At 38.5% G+C, this 21,111-nt stretch overlaps 1 protein-coding gene across 1 annotated transcript in view; it reads right to left on the reverse strand.

Annotated features, from left to right (window-relative positions):
* The window catches only part of LMNB1 (lamin B1), a 64,493-nt gene that overhangs the window by 22,559 nt on the left and 20,823 nt on the right, over positions 1 to 21,111 (reverse strand). The window contains exons 3-6 of the mRNA XM_024757162.1: positions 9,873 to 10,029; positions 9,110 to 9,235; positions 5,951 to 6,121; positions 4,405 to 4,530 (exon numbers count right to left, since the gene is read on the reverse strand). Of these exons, the coding sequence (XP_024612930.1) occupies positions 4,405 to 4,530; positions 5,951 to 6,121; positions 9,110 to 9,235; positions 9,873 to 10,029 (580 nt within the window). The remainder of the gene's footprint in view (positions 1 to 4,404; positions 4,531 to 5,950; positions 6,122 to 9,109; positions 9,236 to 9,872; positions 10,030 to 21,111) is intronic.

Raw genomic sequence — 21,111 nt, forward strand, 5'->3', positions numbered from 1 at the left:
TATGGTCCTGCCCACCAGAAAGACAAAATCCAGCAGCATCATCCACCAGAATACAGGCACTAATCCCCTTCACCAGGAAACCTACACAACCCACTGAACCAACTTTAGCCACTGGGAGCAGACACCAAAAACAACGGGAACTATGAGCCTGCAGCCTGCAAAAAGGAGACCCCAAACACAGTGAGTTAAGCAAAATGAGAAGACAAAAATACATAGCAGATGAAGGAGCAGGGTGAAAACCCACCAGACCAAACAAATGAATTGGAAATAGGCAGTCTACCTGAAAAAGAATTCAGACGAATGATAGTAAAGATGATCCAAAATCTTAGAAATAAAATGGAGAAAACACAAAAAATGTTTAACAAAGACCTAGAAAAACTAAAGAGCAAAACAAACAATGATGAACAACACAATAAATGAAATTAAAAATTCTCTAGAAGGAATCAATAGCAGAATAACTGATGCAGAAGAACGGATAAGGGACCTGGAAGACAAAATAGTGGAAATAACTACCGCAGAGCAGAATAAAGAAAAAAGAATGAAAAGAATTGAAGACGGTCTTAGAGACCTCTGGGACAACATTAAACGCACCAACATTCGAATTACAGGGGTCCCAGTAAGAAGAGAAAAAGAAAGGGACTGAGAAAATATTTGAAGAGATTATAGTTGAAAACTTCCCTAACATGGGAAAGGAAATAGTGAAGCAAGTCCAGGAAGTGCAGAGAGTCCCATACAGGATAAATCCAAGGAGAAACACACCAAGACACATATTAATCAAATTATCAAATATTAAATACCAAGAAAACACATTAAAAGCAGCAAGGGGAAAGCAACAAATAACATACAAGGGAATCCCCATAAGGTTAACAGCTGGTCTTTCAGCAGAAACTCTGCAAGCCAGAAGGGAGTAGGAGGACATATTTAAAGAGATGAAAGGGAAAAACCTACAAACAAGATTACTCTACCCAGGAAGGATCTCATTCAGATTCGACAGAGAAATTAAAATCTTTACAGACAAGCAAAAGCTAAGAGAATTCAGCACCACCAAACCAGCTTTACAGCAAATGCTAAAGGAACTACTCTAGGCAGGAAATACAAGAGAAGGAAAAGACCTACAATAACAAACCCAAAACAATTAAGAAAATGGTAATAGGAACATACATATCAATAATTACCTTAAATGTAAATAGATTAAATGCTCCAACCAGGGCTTCCCCGGTGGCGCAGTGGTTGAGAGTCCGCCTGCCCATGCAGGGGACACGGGTTCATGCCCCGGTCCGGGAATATCCCACATGCCACGGAGCGGCTAGGCCCGTGAGCCATGGCCGCTGAGCCTGCACGTCCGGAGCCTGTGCTCCAAAATGGGAAAGGCCACAACAGTGAGAGGCCTGTATACCACAAAAAAACAAACAAACAACAACAAAAAAAAGTGCCAACCAAAAGACATAGACTAGCTGAATGGATACAAAAACAAGACCTGTATATACGCTGTCTACAAGAGACCCACTTCAGACCTAGTGACACATGCAGACTGAAAGTGAGGGGATGGAAAAAGATATTCCATGCAAATGGAAATCAAAAGAAAGCTGGAGTAGCAATTCCAATATCAGACAAATTAGACTTTAAAAAGAGACAAAGAAGGATACTACATAATGATCAAGGGATCGATCCAAGAAGAAGATATAACAATTGTAAATATTTATGCACCCAACATAGGAGCACCTCAGTACATAAGGCAAATGCTAACAGTCATAAAAGGGGAAATCGACAATAACACCATCATAGTAGGGGACTTCAACACCCCACTTTCACCAATGGACAGATCATCCAAAATGAATATAAAGAAAGAAAAGCTTTAAATGACACATTAAACAAGAATATATGTATAGCTTATTCACTTTGTTATAAAGCAGAAAGTAACACACCATTGTAAAGCAATTATACTCCAATAAAGATGTTAAAAATTTTTTTTAAATAAAAAATAAAGGCTATGTCAATTTTAAGTAAAACTAAAGAAGTACTTCACGGGGCTTCCCTGGTGGCGCAGTGGTTGAGAGTCCGCCTGCCGATGCAGGGGACACGGGTTCGTGCCCCGGTCTGGGAGGATCCCACATGCTGCAGAGTGGCTGGGCCTGTGAGCCATGGTCGCTGAGCCTGCGCGTCTGGAGCCTGTGCTCCGCAATGGGAGAGGCCCGCGTACCGCAAAAAAAAAAAAAAAAAAAAAAAAAAGTACTTCACTAACATGAGTCACTTAACCAAAAAGGAAGTTCTATGGCCTAACGTGCAGCATGACGAAACTAAGACTCCACAACAAATACAATTAAGATATACAGTATGAAAAATATATGGCTTTTTTCTTTTTGGTGATCTTTTTAAGGTTAAAATTTATCAACCAAAGAAGATATCCCTTAAGATATATTATTTATCATAAAATCTGATACCAGTAATGAATAGATGAAAGGATCATTCCCCATCCCCCTGAAATTTAGAGAGAAATTTTAAACTATTCTGGCTGAAGGAGGTGTTTCTCTCCTATTTCCTAAAGAGTGAGCTCCTCAAAACCCCCAGGGCCCTGCCTGACATTTTTAAAAACCACTAACATGAAGTTAACCAAAAAACTTGCAAAGATGCGAACATAACTACCAGGCAAACAGGGAAACAGCCCTGGACCTGAGTCAGAAGACGTAGCTACCAAATTTCAGAGCCTACCACTATTTAACCACAGGCAAGTCTTAGTCTTTTCATCTGTAAAACATCCATACCTAGCATAATCAAGTGGATTAAGCACCAGCCACATCCCCACACCCCCCAAAAGACAGGGAATTGTAAAATTGAGGAAGAGGGGATAATTAGAATACGATTTATTAGATGGAAAAGAGTAGTAAATGTCAAGTCGGAGTAAAAACAGCCAGGACTATTTTTGGAAAGGTACCTATTAAATGGTTCAATGGAAAAGAGATTGTTAAATTCTTTTTTTTTTTTTCTAGAATGCACTTACTCTCACAGGCATTCTCTGAAAGGCCAAATTCTTTTTTTTTTTTAATCTTTATTGGAGTATAATTGCTTTACAATGGTGTGTTAGTTTCTGCTTTATAACAAAGTGAATCAGCTATACATATACATATATCCCCACATCTCCTCCCTCTTGCGTCTCCCTCCCACCCTCCCTATCCCACCCCTCTAGGTGGTGAGATTGTTAAACTCTTAAAAGAAAATCTTTGAAGAGAGTGAGGTGTAAAGGGAAAAACTGGGAACTATGAAAGAAACCCATTTATCAGCCTACATTCTCTGGACCGGTCATTAAACTCACCCAGGTCTGTGGTCAGACTGAATGAACTCAAAGGTCCTTGTCCCTCCGGCTCTACTGTTACACGAAAACTTCAAAATACTATCAGGACAAAATAGGTCCAAAATAATTTTTAAATTTATGTTGTGAGTAATAAAGTAAGTACACATGATAAGCATTGTAAAAACTTCTGTTTTTTAATTAACTTTTTTTACATCACCCTGTTTTACATAACTCATTGCTTTCTAAATTCCTACAATAAATGTCTTCAGTTTTACAATCAAAAAAGGATATTACTAAAAACAAAAGAAAAAGAAAGCTTAATCAAGAATAAAAAAGTTTATTCATGTGGAAAATTTAAAACAACAAAATTTCCTCCCTTAAGGAAAACAGAAGCTGAAGTTACTTCCCAAGTAATTACGGTGAGTAAATTATCAAAACATTCTGCATACTTATATGGTTGTATATGTACTTTGTGTGCACATCGACATCACCCTTAGACTAAAAACCAGATTTCAGGCAGTGTCCACACCTGCTTACGCTGCACTCAGAGTGCACCATCACATACTGACAGGCACCCATCAACACAACCAGTAACAGTCATGCGACAGTTAGGCGTGCCAATGAATCAATGAGTCACTAAATTCTTAACTAAGACGCAAATTGATGCTACTTCCCAAGATACTAACTATTGGGTATTCTAAGCACGGAAAGAATTTGTCTAGAAACACAAAGCATTTACCACCCACACAGAATTTCTGCAGGTTTTTCTTCATTATGGTTTCTAAATGTGATGAAAAAGAGTACGTTGGAAAGAGCACTATGTGGAGATCAGGCTGCTGGATGGGTCAGAAAACCTGGGCCCTGGGGTAAACCCAAGGAATAAGCCAGCAGGTTGCACCCTCAAGGGCAGCTCTGAGTAATCTATTAGGTCAGGAACAACAGTCTCTGCTCAGAGGATGCTTATGAAATGACAAATAGAAAAATATCTGGACAGCACTGTGAAACCAGAATTCAGGAAAATACTATCCTCTCTGAAAAGTGATTTCAGGCAGAGCTGAGCAGGTAGACTACCATGGTGGAGGTGGCCTTCAAGTACAACTCCCATGCTTACTTACCTCTTTTTGTAGATTAGAAAGCTGAGATGAGAGACTCTCAATTCTCACACGACTTTCCATCAGTTCTTCCCTGGCACTATTGACAGTAGATGTATTCATCTCTGACGACAGTCTGGCATTCTCAAGCTAAATAAAGAAGCAGACCATAGTCAGTTTTATCTAGTGAATTAGAACAAACAAATGAGGAACCATGATTCATCTCAAGGCATCTCATTTCAAACCTAAACCCTGCCAGTAACTAGTTGATGAAACAGGAAAAGCATCATGAAGTTTGCTGATGTGCTATGAATTACCTTAAAAGTCTTTCTGCCTTTTCGGCTCAATTCCCAATATAGGAGCTTAACAATGCTGATATACCTGGGTCTTTACCCAAAATTTAGTGCTTCAATATTTCATCCATTATATCTCTAATGTCTCAGATAACACTGCTAATAAGGAGACTGGACAGGAGCAATTTAACTGTGGTGGCATTTGTAGGAAAACAAGCATCATATACCCCTAACCCACCAAATCTGATACAGAATATAAAGCAATAAGCAGAAAGTACTAATTTAGAGATTATTTCAAACCAAACAGACACACTTCTTTTCAGAAGCAAAAAACAGCTCCTCTGGTAGAAACAATATCCCGCTCCTCCAAATGCCCACAGCATTCTGTTCTGCATGTGTCTCAGGCACGTTTTTTATGTATGTCTCCTCCCTGGCTCCCTTTGAGGCCAGAGTCTCTTTGACTGACTAATCCTTACTTTAGCTCTGTCACTGCCCAGCACAATGCCAGCACTGAGTAAGTGCGGAACAACTAAATGTAGGGATTAAAAGATCTCTCCCTCTCACCAGGCAATTACTACTTCATGACGTGGATTAAAAGCAACATGAACAATTTGAGGCCATGCAATGGAAATTATTTTCAACACCTCTATGACCCTAATTTTCTAAGTCTTCCACTAATAACTCTTTTTAATCAAATCATGTAACATTTAACACATTGGGGTAAAATTATTTACTATGAAAGCCCGTACTCAGGGAGTTAATAAATTTTTGCATGGTCTCCTAATACAAGAGAGAAGTTTCTATAGTCTTTTTTTAATGAATAATTAGTGGCAGAGGAAACTGCAGACACTGTCCATTTGGCCTTTGTTCAAAAAAGCCCAAAGTGTGGTGGTCACAACCTATGTACAATGATGACATGGAAGTCAGAACTAGATGCAGTCCAACAAGATTAGTACTTGTTACTGAAGGAAAAGCTATTTTCAGATGTCTGGAGTTTAACTAATATGACTTGACATGAATGATCAGTTGGACAAAGAGAAAAACCTTACCTTTGATAAAAGTGGAATAACCCTACTTTCTTTGAATAATCTCTAATAACATTTACTTTATTAAAAACTGCTTTCTTTAAAAAAAAAATCCATTTTTTAATATCCATGGAGACTACGGGAATTCATTTAAGAAAACTAGAACAAACCAAACATCAAGTCATGTTCTCAGGGAGACTATGAAACAAAGGCTTCAAGTGTGTAAAGCCATCCCCGGAAGAGTCTGCTCACTTTGGCGTGGTAAGTCTGCTCCATCTCTTCCTTGTACAGCTTGACTTGGGCATCGTGTTGCTCTCTCATCTCATGAAGGGCTTGAGCCAGCTTGTACTCATACTCAATCTGACGCCCAGAATCCACCTCTACCAAGCGAGTTTCATGCTTCCTTCTGGTCTCATTAATCTCCTGCGGGGGGGGATGACATAAAACCAAGTTACTTACCATAGCTGCACTGGTACAAGTCTGAGTGACATCAAGGCCATCTGAGGTATTACACACCAAGCTCCTCATGTTTTGTCCTAGGGCAAGTATGTGAATAGATACTTTTTTGCCTTCATTTTCAAGTAAGAAGATTTTTGAGCTGAAACTAATGACAGAAATGGTAGCATCTCAAGCCCTAGGAATTTTATGTTTCTTTTCAGTGGCATACCTATTTATTTCTCTAAAGGCAAGGAATGGCTGGAAGACTTACTAAAGTACCAGGCAATCGTGGAGAACTAGGTACGCTGAATAGCACGTAGTTATTTTTCTAAATTGTACTGATGATACTAAGGACAACTCTGAAAAAAATCTACAAGGTAAGTTAGACACTTATCAGCAAAACTTCAACTAGAAGACTTATACATAATAAAACTTTTCTTAGGCATACTAAGATGCGATAGACAGAGCAAGCTAATTTACATGACTTATCCTAACAGCTGGTAGTGTGCTAAGGTATCAACATCAATTGATACAGAATCTTACTGACAATATTACGTTGCTATCTCAAGTACATATGACAATTCACTATTAAAGAATAGAAATAATAGGCATAATCCTTCACATTATGTTTTAAGGAACTATCCAAACTTGAATGGCTAGGAACACAAGTCCAAGAATAAAATTTTCATTCTAGCTTCTAGCTCTGAAAATACAACGGATCTGTCTTTAATGACAATAATTAAAGAGGCCACAAGAGGGGGATATAAGAAGAACATGTTTCTGTATCATCTTACAGCATGCAGTTTTTCTTTGCATTTCCTCATTTTTCTCTTAACCAGAGGAAGATGCACTCGATAGAATCAGAAACCCAGGGTTCAAATTCCAGTTCTGCCATTAATCTCCCAAGGCTCACATCTATATGATGACGCGAATGATACTTAAATCATAAAAATATGCAAATGAAAGGTTTAGTTCAACAAATATTGAGTACCTACTAATCATTTTGCACTTTGTCTGCCGCCTTTCCTCTTCTTCCTGTTTTTCTCCTTCCTCTTTCTTACCCCTAAACTGTTCATAATAAGGAATTTACGTATATTTATTGCAGAGAATTTTATTCTCCATGTTAAAAAAAAGAAATGAGGAATATTTTAAATTCATTCTCAAAAAGGCAAAACCCCAAAATTCAAAGTTGCTACCCAAACATTCTAAAAATACTAAATTACTTTTTACTGATGCCGTTTTTCACTTAACATTTTATGTAGAATCAGTGACTTACAAAGAAAAAAATACTCAATTCCTGGTTTAAAGATGCGGGAGTACACACAGCGTCAAAAGTAAGAAATAATAAATCACGGACAATTTTAACAAAACAAAACAAAAATGTAGGTCAACTTAATATAAAGATACTTCAATTTATAAGCAGAACTGTAGTTAATAATTATATGACAGGGACTTCCCTGGTGGTGCTGTGGTTAAGAATCCACCTGTCAATGCAGGGGGACACGGGTTCAAGCCCTGGTCCAGGAAGATCCCACATGCCGCGGAGCAACTAAGCCCAAGTGCCTAGAGCCCGTGCTTGGCAACAAGAGAAGCCACTACAATGAGAAACCCGTGCACCACAACAAAGAGTAGCCCCCACTCGCCGCAACTAGAGAAAGCCCGCATGCGGCAACGAAGACCCAATGCAGCCAAAAATAAATAATAAATAGATTTACTGAAAATAATAATAATGATAATAATTATTATTATTATATGACAGCATTCACTGTAGTTTACAAGAAGCTATCACACACAATATTCCACTTTGATCCTCACCACACCTTGAAGAAAAAATAGCAGGTACTGATATTTCATTTTTAAATAGGAAACTGACTCAAGAACTGTCCAAAGTCTGGCTGCTCATCCAGTGAGTGCACTTTGCCCCCACAATACCTAGTTTAATACTATATTGTCATAAAAATGGTCAGATTTTTATTATATTATTTTTTCTCCAAATAAAAAAAATTATTTAACTTCTACAATAAATTTCTATTTTAAAAGCATTGTTAGTCACCGTTTTCAAAATTACATTACTTTTAAAAACATTATGTATTTAACTGCATGTTCTCTAACCTGGGTGAACTCCAACCCTCTTCAATTTTGAGAAAATATATATTCCCCTTTCTTCAACTGTATTACAGTATACTTCTTTTTTGGCAAATGTTGCTACCTTCACCCTCAAGGCTTAACCAGAAGTTACGGCTTATAAATGATACTGTTAGATATACATATATAACTATAAGCTCTGGGTAACCAGCCCCCAGTGGTTGCTGCCTCCCGGTATTCACCCGCTGTGTGATCCCCATTCCATAGTGCATCTTGGTTGGTCTGTGTGATGGGGAGTGAGGGTATATCACTTTGGGATTAGTTAATAGAAGTTAATGTGGCTTGTCTTGCTCTCTCTCTCTCATCACTCCGCTCGAAGAGTGCTATCATGAGCAGCCCTATAGAGAAGCCCATGCTGAACTGATACCTCTGGCCAAAAACCTACGAATGAACTCCAAACCGGTTCCTGCAGCCCAGGCTGAAAGCCTGACTACAACCTCATGAGAGACCCTGAAACAACCATCCAGTTAAGCAGCTCTCAGATCCCTGATCTTCAGAAACTGTGAGATAATAAAAGTCTGTGGTTTAAGTTACTAAGTTTTTGAAGTAATTTGTTAATTTGAAGTAATTTGTTAGGCAAAACATATAACTAATACAAATGCAGAGGTTGATAGTAATTAACAGCTGTAGCCAAGCCTTTTTAAGTTAGATGGAAGTAAAAGCTTTTAAGTTTACCATAGCACCCTGAGTTCTTCCTCGCAGTCCTTTAGCATCAGTGCCTTAAATAATTTGCCTACAAAATTCTTCCCATTTTTCATACGTATAGCTTATAACAAAGCCTTTTGGGATCTCTCCATGCCTTAAAAAAATAAAATTATATATAATTACCTCCTCATACATGTTTTTACGAAACTCCAAGTCCTCAGTAAGGCTCTGACAGCGATTCTCCAAATCCACTTTAAGTAAAGTTTCATCTGCTAACTGTTTTTTCGCAGCAGCTAAAGAGGCTTCCAACTAATATAAGGAAAAAGAATTAATGAAAATTATACAGCAACCATTTAGCAATGAATTTAATAGATACCTACGGATTGAATCAAATCAAGTATTACAATTTCTATCTATTTGTTAATGTATGAGAGTCCCTCATGATAACATTTATCACAGAACTGTGGGTTCAACTGCTGGTCCCACCCACAGAGTGTCACATCAAAACACCTCTCAAATTTGGGAAACAGCAACAGGGAATGAACAGAAACCTATGACTTACATTTCAAAACTCAAACTAACGATTTTAGCTACCACTTTCATTTTTTCCTGTGTGCAGAGCACCATTATGACACCTTCTCTCTTCTTACCTCACATTTTGGTACAATAATGAAATAGGCTGTGAGAGCAAGAAACAGAATGAGCATAAGCACAACAGAGAGGACGGAGAGCAGCAACAAGATCTGCATAATCCAGACACAAGGACTGAGAGGTGAGCGTGCTTTACATGTTAGTTCAAGGCTATCCTTGCAGGTTAACCACCCACCAAAATAACTTAATAAATTTTTAAAAGTAAAAAGCATAAAATAAATTTTACAATCAATCAATCAAGACAAATAGGGCAATTAACCTGCCAAATACAGCTCAAGAGCAGAGTTTACCTTACCTGGGCAATCTGATCCTTCAGATCCTCCAAATCACTCTCTAAACTTTTTTTATCACCAAGTGCAGTAGCCAGAGCTGCATCTTTTGAATTCAGCGCTGCTTCGTATTCTCGAAGCTTGATCTGGGCTCCATTAAGATCAGATTCTTTCTTAGCATAACTGCAAGACATTTGAAAAAGTGCAAGAAATCAAATTATACCTCTGACTTGAAGCCTTCTCCCTCCCTGCTTAAGGGGGAAATAAAAGAAGAGGCAATTTAAATAAAGGCTGCCATACCTAGTAAAATTACAGGAGCAATTCAGGAACACTATATCTAGAGTTTTTGGTGAATAATAACTTTCTCTTTCAATGATTTCCCTTCCCTGATTAGGAATGACTCTAGGTCTAAAATGTCCATAGGCCCAACGTACCAGAATCCTGGTTGTCTCTGAGGGAGAACACAAGTCCTCCTTTTTCTATAAAGAGGCATCTATATGCTTCACTAAAACATTTTTGAAGAAATGGAAATTTGCTATTTTTAAATACAATGAATATTATAAAACAAGATGTACAGGAGACATAAATCAAGATAAACGATGAGATTAAGTAAGTGAAAATGAAATGTTACTTTGAAAAATAATTTTATGACTTGATGATATATAGAAACTCCTTTGACATTACCTAAGAATTAACTGACCCCCCTTTGACATTACCTAAGAATTAACTGACCCTAAGCTTGCAAGTAGTTTCCATTTCTTACATAAGAGGTGATTTTAAAATTTCCTTAACTACAAATAAGGGGCTTCCTAGTATTTTGAAGAAAAGTTAATTTTTCCTGTTTATACTATTAACTACCCAAGAATGAAACTCAAATTAAGGTTTCTTTTACTTCTAAATATCACTTTTTATTCAATGGAATTCTACATTATAAAATTAAGGTTCCTTAGGATATATTTTGTCAAATAATTATATTTTAAAGATCAGTATTTTTTAATCCAAATAAGTCCATTATCATTAATTAGTCATATGGGCAAAGCCTTAATAACATAAAAATTTTTGATAGCTGTTCTTAATTAAAACTGATATTACAGACAAGTATTTCTACTACTGATGTGTGAGAGTGGGTTTAACAGAGGAATCTTTAGTTAATAGAACTTTTTTAAAATATTGTAATATTATAATAAAATGAAGAAAACAGCTATCCAAAGGATAAGCAAAGGTAGTTTGAAGAGAAGATTTAATAGTACTCATTTCTTACTCATCTTGGTATTATACAACAACTACGTACACACATAAAATCTCAGCAGTCATATCACAATAATTTTTTTCTTAAATCCTGTATTTTTAAAAACCACAAGATGGCAGCCTTTCCCTGAAGACTTTGTTTAGGAAGGTGGTGGTGGGGGATGGACTGTTGGAGGGAAAAAAATTCCATACAGTCACTACTTTGTAACAAAAATGCCTAGTTCATACAAGTGCTGGGTCTGAAAGCTAGGAACACCATAGAAAAGAATCAGTGCTTGTGGAGGAGCTATTACTTTACCTCACTATATAAATGACCAGAGCTGACAGGGGAAAATACCATAATAGAGAATTGCACAATATTTACAAAAGCTACTTACTCAAAATTACTTAACAGTTACAAAAATTCTACTGCACCACTGTCCAATATTTAAGTCTCAGATCATAATGTGGTGCTTCTGAACATGGTGCCTCAAGGCAGGAGAGTGAACCTGTGCTTCCCAGAAACCAAAATGGCATACCAAGAAGGATACTGAATTAAAAAAAAAAAAAAAATTCACACCAATTTTACTGGCTACTGCATGTTCTGTCTGTTTGATTTCATTGGCTTAATAGATAATAATACATGTCATGATTCCAAATTCAGAATGTTGTAGCACAAGTGAAATTACTGCGCAATGGTCTTGTGGAGTGTAGGAAATTCGAGAAGCCAAAACTTACGACAGTACACCTAAATGGCTAGAATATGGTGATTTCTTCAACAAAAATCAAGACCAGATAAGACAAGGAGTGGTGGACTAAGGGGATGAGTAGGATATGCTATTATCTTATTGTGATAGGTACCCTCTAGCCCTGCAATGGTACCAGCTGAAATCTGATGTCAAGTTCTTAGTCACTTATACCACCGTTACTCTGTAAAAATATAAATTGTTCCATTATAAATTCTTTCTTAAAGTTGTAACTTTTACATTACTGAACAAATTAAGCAGATATACATCAGAAGTTGGAAATGTGCTTAAAATTACAAATAAAAGCTAACCCCATATACGCCCTGGCTTGAGGGAAGAGAGTCGAAAACTGCTTCTGCACGTGGCACATACTTATATTACACTTACCATACTGACCCTATTTGTGGATATACTTATCTACCCTGAGAGACAGAACTCTTTGAGGGCAAAGGCCATGACTTATTATTCTTTTATCTTCTGTATAGACAACCTGTAGACAATGAGTGTTTTGGTAATTGTTAAACGAAAATCCCCCATACACTCCCCCCAAAAACTCACTCTGCTTTTTTTATGCGATGTAAAATATCACGTCCTTTCCTACAAGAAAAAATAACTGTGACACTTCTGTAATCTCTAAAATTCACATTCCTAGATGTCCTCCCTATTACCTTGCCAATTTCCAAGGCTAGATGGGTCATGAAAGAAATTTTTGCTTACACTCGTCTCCATCTGCTAAGAAGCCACAAATCAGTAAGTTTTATATGCCATACAAGCACAACAAGGACAAACGTGGGCCAAGCAGCAAGTTAACATCTTGAACATAACTGATGTCATAGTTTTCTAGTTGTATTATTTTTCATTCATTAAAAATGATGCAGGTAGATTGGTTCAAAATGGTGGAGTAGAAGGACGTGCTCCCACTACCTCTTGCAAGAGCACCAGAATCACAACTAACTGCTGAAAAATCATCGACAGGAAGACACTGGAACTCACAAAAAATGATACCCCACAGCCAAAAACAAAGGAGAAGCCACAATGAGACAGTAGGAGGGGTGCAAGCACAATAAAATCAAATCCCGTAACAGCTCGGTTGGTGACTCACAGACTGGAGAACACTTATACCACAGAAGTCCACCCACTGCAGTGAAGGTTCTGAGCCCCATGTCAGGCTTCCCAACCTGGGGGTCCGGCAACAGGAGGAGGAATTCCTAGAGAATCAGACTTTGAAGGCTAGTGGGATTTGATTGCAGGACTTCGACAGGACTCAGGGAAACAGAGACTCCACTCTTGGAGGGCACACACACAGTAGTGTGCCCATCGGGACCCAGGGGAAGGAGCAGTGACCCCCACAGGAGACTGAACCAGACCTACCTGCTAGTGTTGGAGGGTCTCCTGCAGAGGCGGGGGTTGGCTGTGTCTCACCATGAGGACAAGGACACTGGCAGTAGAAGTTCTGGGAAGTACTCCTTGGCGTGAGCCCTCCCAGAGTCTGCCACTAGCCCCACCAAAGAGCCCGAGGAGGCTCCAGTGTTGGGTCATCACAGGCCAAACAACCAACAGGGAGGGAACCCAGCCCCACCAATCAGCAGACAAGCAGATTAAAGTTTTACTGAGCTCCGCCCACCAGAGCAAGAGCCAGCTCTACCCACCACCAGTCCCTCCCATCAGGAAACTTCCACAAGCCTCTCAGATAGCCTCATCCACCAGAGGGCAGACAGCAGAAGCAAGGAGAACTACAATCCTGCAGCCTGTGGAACAAAAACCATATTCACAAAAAGACAGACAAGGTGAAAAGGCAGAGGGCTATGTACCAGATGAAGGAACAAGATAAAACCCCAGAAAAACAACTAAATGAAGTGGAGATAGGCAACATTCCAGAAAATGAATTCAGAATAATGATAGTGAAGATGATCCAGGACCTTGGAAAAAGAATGGAGGCAAAGATCGAGAAGATGCAAGAAATGTTTAACAAAGACCTAGAAGAATTAAAGAACAAACAAACAGAGATGAACAATACAATAACTGAAATGAAAACTACACTAGAAGGAATCAATATCAGAATAACCGAGGCAGAAGAACGGATAAGTGACCTGGAAGACAGAATGGTGGAATTCACTGCTGCAGAACTGAATGAAGAAAACAGAATGAAAAGAAATGAAGTCAGCCTAAGAGACCTCTGGGACATTAAACACAACAACATTTGCATTATGGGGTCCCAGAAGGAGAAGAGAAAGAGAAAGGACCCAAGAAAATATTTGGAGATTATAGTTGAAAACTTCCCTAACCTGGGAAAGGAAATAGCCACCCAAGTCCAGGAGGCACAGAGCGTCCCATACAGGATAAATCCAAGGAGAAACACGCAGAGACACATAGTAATCAAGCTGGCAAAAATTAAAGACAAAGAAAAATTACTGAAAGCAGCAAGGGAAAAACGACAAATAACATACAAGGGAACTCCCATAAGGTTAACAGCTGATTTCTCAGCAGAAACTCTACAAGCCAGAAAGGAGTGGCATTACATATTTAAAGTGAGGCAAGGGAAGAACCTACAACCAAGTTTACTCTATTCAGCAAGGATCTCATTCAGATTCAATGGAGAAATCAAAAGCTTTACAGACAAGCAAAAGCTAATAGAACTCAGCACCACCAAACAAGCTCTACAACATATGCTAAAGGAACGTCTCTAAGTGGGAAACACAAGAGAAGAAAAGGACCTACAAAAACAAACCCAAAACAATTAAGAAAATAATAGGAACATACATATCAATAATTACCTTAAACATGAATGGATTAAATGCTCCAACCAAAAGACACAGGCTTGCTGAATGGATACAAAAACAAGACCCATATATATGCTATCCATAAGAGACCCACTTCAGACCTAGGGACACACACAGACTGAAAGTGAGGGAATGGAAAAAGATATTCCATGCAAATGGAAATCAAAAGAAAGCTGGAGTAGCAATACTCGTATCAGATAAAATAGACTTTAAAATAAAGAATGTTACAAAGGACACTATATAATGATCAAGGGATCAATCCAAGAAGATATAACAATTATAAATATATATGCACCCAACGTAGGAGCACCTCAATACATAAGGCAACTGCTAACAACTATAAAAGAAGAAATCGACAGTAACACAATTAATAGTGGGGGACTTTAACACCTCACTTACACCAATGGACAGATCATCCAAACAGAAAATTAATAAGGAAACACAAGCTTTAAATGACACAATAAACCAGATAGATTTAATTGAGATTAATAGCACATTCCATCCAAAAACAAAAGATTACACTTTCTTCTCAAGTGTGCATGGAACATTCTCCAGGATAAATCACATCTTGGGTCACAAATCAAGCCTCAGTAAATTTAAGAAAATTGAAATCTTATCAAGCATCTTTTCTGACCACAATGCTATGACATTAGAAAACAATTACAGGGAAAAAAAACATAAAAAACACAAACACATGGAGGCTAAACAATACGCTACTAAATAACCAAGAGATCACTGAAGAAATCAAAGAGGAAACCAAAAACTACCTAGAGACAAATAACAATGAAAATACGATGATCCAAAACCTATGGGATGCAGCAAAAGCAGTTCTAAGAAGGAAGTTTATAGCAATACAATCCTACCTCAGGAAACAACAAACATCTCAAATAAACAACCTAACCTTACACCTAAAGGAGCTAGAGAAAGAAGAACAAACAAAACCCCAAAGTTAGCAGAAGGAAAGAAATCATAAAGATCAGAGCAGAAATAAATGAAATAGAAACAAAGAAAATAATAGCAAAGATCAATAAAACTAAAAGCTGGTTCCTTGAGAAGATAAAAAAATTGATAAGCCATTATTAGCCAGACTCATCAAGAAAAAGAGGGAGAGGACTCAAATCAATAAAATTAGAAATGAAAAAGGAAAAGTTACAACAGACACTGCAGAAATACAAAGCATCCTAAGAGACTATTACAGCAACTCTATGCCAATAAAATGGACAACCTGGAAGAAATGGACAAATTCTTAGAAAGGTATAACCTTCCAAGACTGAACCAGGAAGAAATAGAAAATATGAACAGACCAATCACAAGTAATGAAATTGAAACAGTAATTAAAAATCTTCCAACAAACAAAAGTCCAGGACCAGATGGCTTCACAGGTGAATTCTACCAAACACTTAGAGAAAAGCTAACACCCATCCCTCTCAAACTCTTCCAAAAAATTACAGAGGAAGAAACACTCCCAAACTCATTCTATAAGGCCACCACCACCCTGATACAAAACCAGACAAAGATACTACAAATAAAGAAAACTACAGACCAATGTCACTGATGAACATACATGCAAAAATCCTCAACAAATTACTAGCAAATAGAATCCAGCAGCACATTAAAAGGATCATACAGCATGACCAAGTGGGATTTATCACAGTGATGCAAGGATCCTTCAACATATGCAAATTGATCAACGTGATACACCATATTAACAAATTGAAGAATAAAAACCATATGATCATTTCAATAGATGCAGAAAAAGCTTTAGACAAAATTCAACACCCATTTATGATAAAAACTCTCCAGAAAGTGGGCATAGGGGGAACCTACCTCAACCTAATAAAGGCCATATACGACAAACCCACAGCAAACATCATTCTCAATGGTGAAAAACTGAAACCATTTCCTCTAAGATCAGGAACAAGACAAGGATGTCCACTCTCACCACTATTATTCAACATAGTTCTGGAAGTCCTAGCCACAGCAATCAGAGAAGAAAAAGAAATAAAAGGAATACAAATTGGAAAAGAAGAAGTAAAGCTCACTGTTTGCAGATGACATGATACTACACATAGACAATCCTGAAGATGTCACCAGAAAACTACTAGAGCTAATCAATGAATTTGGTAAAGTTGCAGGATACAAACTTAATGCACAGAAATCTCTTGCATTCCTATTCACTAATGATGAAAAATCTGAAAGAGAAATTAAGGAAAAGCTCCCATTTACCATTGCAACATAAAGAATAAAATACCTAGGAAAAAACCTACCTAGGGAGACAAAAGACCTGTATGCAGAAAACTATAAGACACTGATGAAAGAAATTATAGATGATACAAACAGATGGCAAGATATATCATGTTCTTGGATTGGAAGAATCAATATTGTCAAAATGACTATACTACCCAAAGCAATCTACAGATTCAATGCAATCCCTATCAAATTACCAATGGCAGTTTTCACAGAACTAGAACAAAAAATCGTAAAATTTGTTTGGAGACACCCAAGACCCCGAAGAGCCAAAGCAGTCTTGAGGGGAAAAAATGGAGCTGGAAGAATCAGGCTCCCTGACTTCAGACTATACTACAAAGCTACAGTAATCAAGACAATGTGGTACTGGAACAAAAACAGTAATATAGATCAATTAAACAGGATAGAAAGCCCAGAGATCAACCCATGCACCTATGGTCAACTAATCTATGACAAAGGAAGCAAGGATATACAATGGAGGAAAGAGTCTCTTCAATAAGTGGTGCTGGGAAAACTGGACAGCTACATGTAAAAGAATGAAATTAGAACACTCCCTAACACCATACACAAAAATAAACTCAAACTGGATTAGAGACCTAAATGTAAGACCGGACACTATAAAACTCTTAGAGAAAAACATAGGAAGAACCCTCTTTGATATAAATCACAATAAGATCTTTTTTGATCCATCTCCTAGAGTAATGGAAATAAAAACAAAGATAAACAAATGGGACTTAATGAAACTTTAAAGCTTTTGCACAGCAAAGGAAACTACGATGAAAAGACAGTCCTCAGAATGGGAGAAAATATTTGCAAACTAATCAACGGACAAACGATTCATCTCCAAAATAAATAAACAGCTCATGGAGCTCAATATTAAAAAAACAAACAACCCAATCCAAAAATGGGCAGAAGACCTAAATAGACATTTCTCCAAAGAAGACATACAGATGGCCAAGAAGCACATGAAAAGCTGCTCAACATCACTAATTATTAGAGAAATGCAAATCAAAACTACAATGAGGCATCACCTCGCACCAGTTAGAATGGGCATCATCAGAAAATCTACAAACAACAAATGCTGGAGAGGGTGTGGAGAAAAGGGAACACTCTTGCACTGTTCGTGGGAATGTAAATTGATACAGCCACTATGGAGAACAGTATGGAGGTTCCTTAAAAAACTAAAAATAGAATTACCATATGACCCAGCAATCCCACTACTGGGCATATACCCAGAGAAAACCATAATTCAAAAAGACACATGCACCCCAATGTTCACTGCAGCACTATTTACAATAGCCAGGACACAGAAGCAACCTAAATGCCCACTGACAGACAAATGAATAAAGAAGATGTGGTACACGTATACAACGGAATATTACTCAGCCATAAAAAGGAACGAAATTGGGTCATTTGTAGAGACGTGGATGGAGCAAGAGACTGTCATACAGAGTAAAGTAAGTCAGAAAGAGAAAAACAACTATCATATATTAACGCATATATGTGGAACCTAGAAAAATGGTATAGGTGAACTGGTTTGCAGGGCAGAAATTAAGACACAGATGTAGAGAACAAAAGTTTCCCATCTTTCTTTCCCTCTGTCTCAATGACAGGAAATGTTCCCAGGAAAGGCTACTCCATCAGCTTGGCTTCAGTATGGAGATATGGAACGGAGTGGCAGCTGAGCCTTTATAGGACATAGGAGTGAGAAATAAACCCTTATTATCATTAAAAAAAAAAAAAAGATGCAGGAGGGCTTCACTGGTGGTGTAGTGGTTAAGAATCCGCCTGCCAATGCACGGGACACGGGTTCCAGCCCTGGTCCGAGAAGATTCCACATGCCGCGGAACAACTAAGCCCATGCGCCACAACTACTGAGGCTGCGCTCTAGAGCCCACGAGCCACAACTACTGAGCCCTCATGCCACAACTACTGAAGCCCACGCGCCTAGAGCCCATGCTCCACAAGAAGAGAAGCCACGGCAATGAGAAGCCCACACACTGCAATGAAGAGTAGCCCCCGCTCGCCGCAACTAGAGAAAGCCCACACAGAGCAACGAAGTCCCAATGTAGTCAAAAATAAATGAATAAAATAAATTTGTTTTTAAAAAAATGATGCAGGACGTCTTGAGCTAATTACCAGCACATGGTCAAAGTGCAGAAACCTGCAAAACTGACATCATAAAACATTCGCACATGAATAGAAAAATACACATTACCTAAGCACAGAGTAACATCTGACAATGCTCCGGAACAAAGAGTAATTTAGACAGGAATCCAAAGTTATCAGAAAGTATCACTGAAGAGGTTGGCATTTTTCTTTGAGTATATTTCCTAACTGGATTTGTTCACTTACTGACCTGCCTATTCCTACCTCCAGATAAGGAGACATTCTCAAGTATGCACACTGTTGAGTTTAAGTCAGAAAACATGCCGATTTACTGTAAATGTTCACGTGAGAACCTAAACTTTAATTGCAGCTAAGAAAAAAGTTTTATAAAGGGCTTCCCTGGTGGCGCAGTGGTTGAGAGTCCACCTGCCGATCCAGGGGACACGGGTTCGTGCCCCGGGCCAGGAAGATCCCACGTGCCACGGAGCAGCTGGGCCCGTGAGCCATGGCCGCTGAGCCTGCGCGTCTGGAGCCTGTACTCCACAACAGGAGAGGCCACAGTAGTGAGAGGTCCGCGTACCGCAAAAAAAAAGTTTTATAAAATGTAATTAACAATCTATTCTAATTAAGAATTTCCTTCCTTAAAAAAAAAAATTAAAACAAAAAAGAATTTCCTTCCTTAATAAACAAAATTAGGGCTTCCCTGATGGTGCAGTGGTTAAGAATCTGCCTGTCAATGCAGGGGACACGGGTTCAAGCCCCGGTCTGGGAAGATCCCACATGCCACGGAGCAATTAAGCCCGTGTGCCACAACTACTGAGCCTGCACTCTAGAATCCGCGAGCCACAACTACTGAAGACCACGTGCCTAGCGCCCATACTCCGCAATAAGAGAAGCCACTGCAATGAGAAGCCCGCACACCCCAGAGAAGAGTAGCCCCCGCTCGCCACAAATAGAGAAAGCCCGCGTGCAGCAATGAAGACCTAACGCTGCCAAAAATAAATGATAATAAAATAAATATTTTATAACTCTTATCTATAAATAAAAATAAATAAAATTAGCTTTCATTTCAAGTAAGCTTGACTGTCAGTCATAGCAAGCAACCAGGTCTAATCGAATATCTGACCATTAAAAAAAATAATCAACTGGAAAGGATACATTTACATTCCTGTTAACATTCTATAGCAGTGAGTCAAGAGTTAAGACATAGCCTCAGTGATGTACTTCTCCAACAGAACCTGGTTCTAATTAACAATCTGAGACCTGTCCTTATAATCTCCTGAGACCTGTAGGACTAACCTAAATGCAACTCGTTACTTGCTACTTTCTGAATTACTCCTGACCACCTCTGACTACCAGCAATACCACTGTACTTCACTGCTTTAATCATCTTGGCTTTTCAACTTACCAACTCTTTGAACTTGACTTGTTTTCGGATCAGCATTTCAACCCTGGCTTCCGCACTGAATGAACTACCTGGCTCTGGAACTCAGTGTCTGCTCGCTTAGGACTCTGTACTACCCTTTCTGTTTGGATGACTCAAGTATCCCACTCCCTCAGGGGTATCCTTTATTTGTCTAAGGGTACCCCATTCCACACTACTCCCACCAATAAGGAAGTGGAGATTAGAAAATGCAACCGGGACTTCCCTGGCGGTCCAGTGGGTAGGACTTCGCACTCCCAATGCAGGGGGCCCAGGTTCAATCCCTGGTTGGGGAACTAGATCCCACATGCATGCCATAACTAAGAAGCCTGCATGCTGCAACTAAGAAGTCCACGTGCCGTGACTAAAGATCCTGCATGCCGGAATGAAGATCCCATGTGACGCAACTAAGACCCAGCACAGCCAAAATAGATAAATATTTAAAAAAAAGAAAGAAAGAAAGAAAATGCAACCAATTACAGAATTGCTGGAAAATGAATGAGGGTAAATGCATCATTGCTAGGTAGTAATTGTAGAGCATTTAAATAAAGTCATATCACATATATATGACACAGAAAATAACTTAAGACCTAGTAAGATATAATAACTACTTGAATCATATTATAATTTTAACACTTGAAAAATTAGACTGACCACTTAAACAGGGAACAAAGAATTAGTGTGAAACAAAAACTAAGAAGCAGAACTGGAGGGACAAACACATACTTAGGAC

Source organism: Neophocaena asiaeorientalis, unplaced genomic scaffold (genome assembly GCF_003031525.2).
Source record: "Neophocaena asiaeorientalis asiaeorientalis breed wild unplaced genomic scaffold, Neophocaena_asiaeorientalis_V1.1 scaffold149, whole genome shotgun sequence".
Taxonomy (NCBI): domain Eukaryota; kingdom Metazoa; phylum Chordata; class Mammalia; order Artiodactyla; family Phocoenidae; genus Neophocaena; species Neophocaena asiaeorientalis.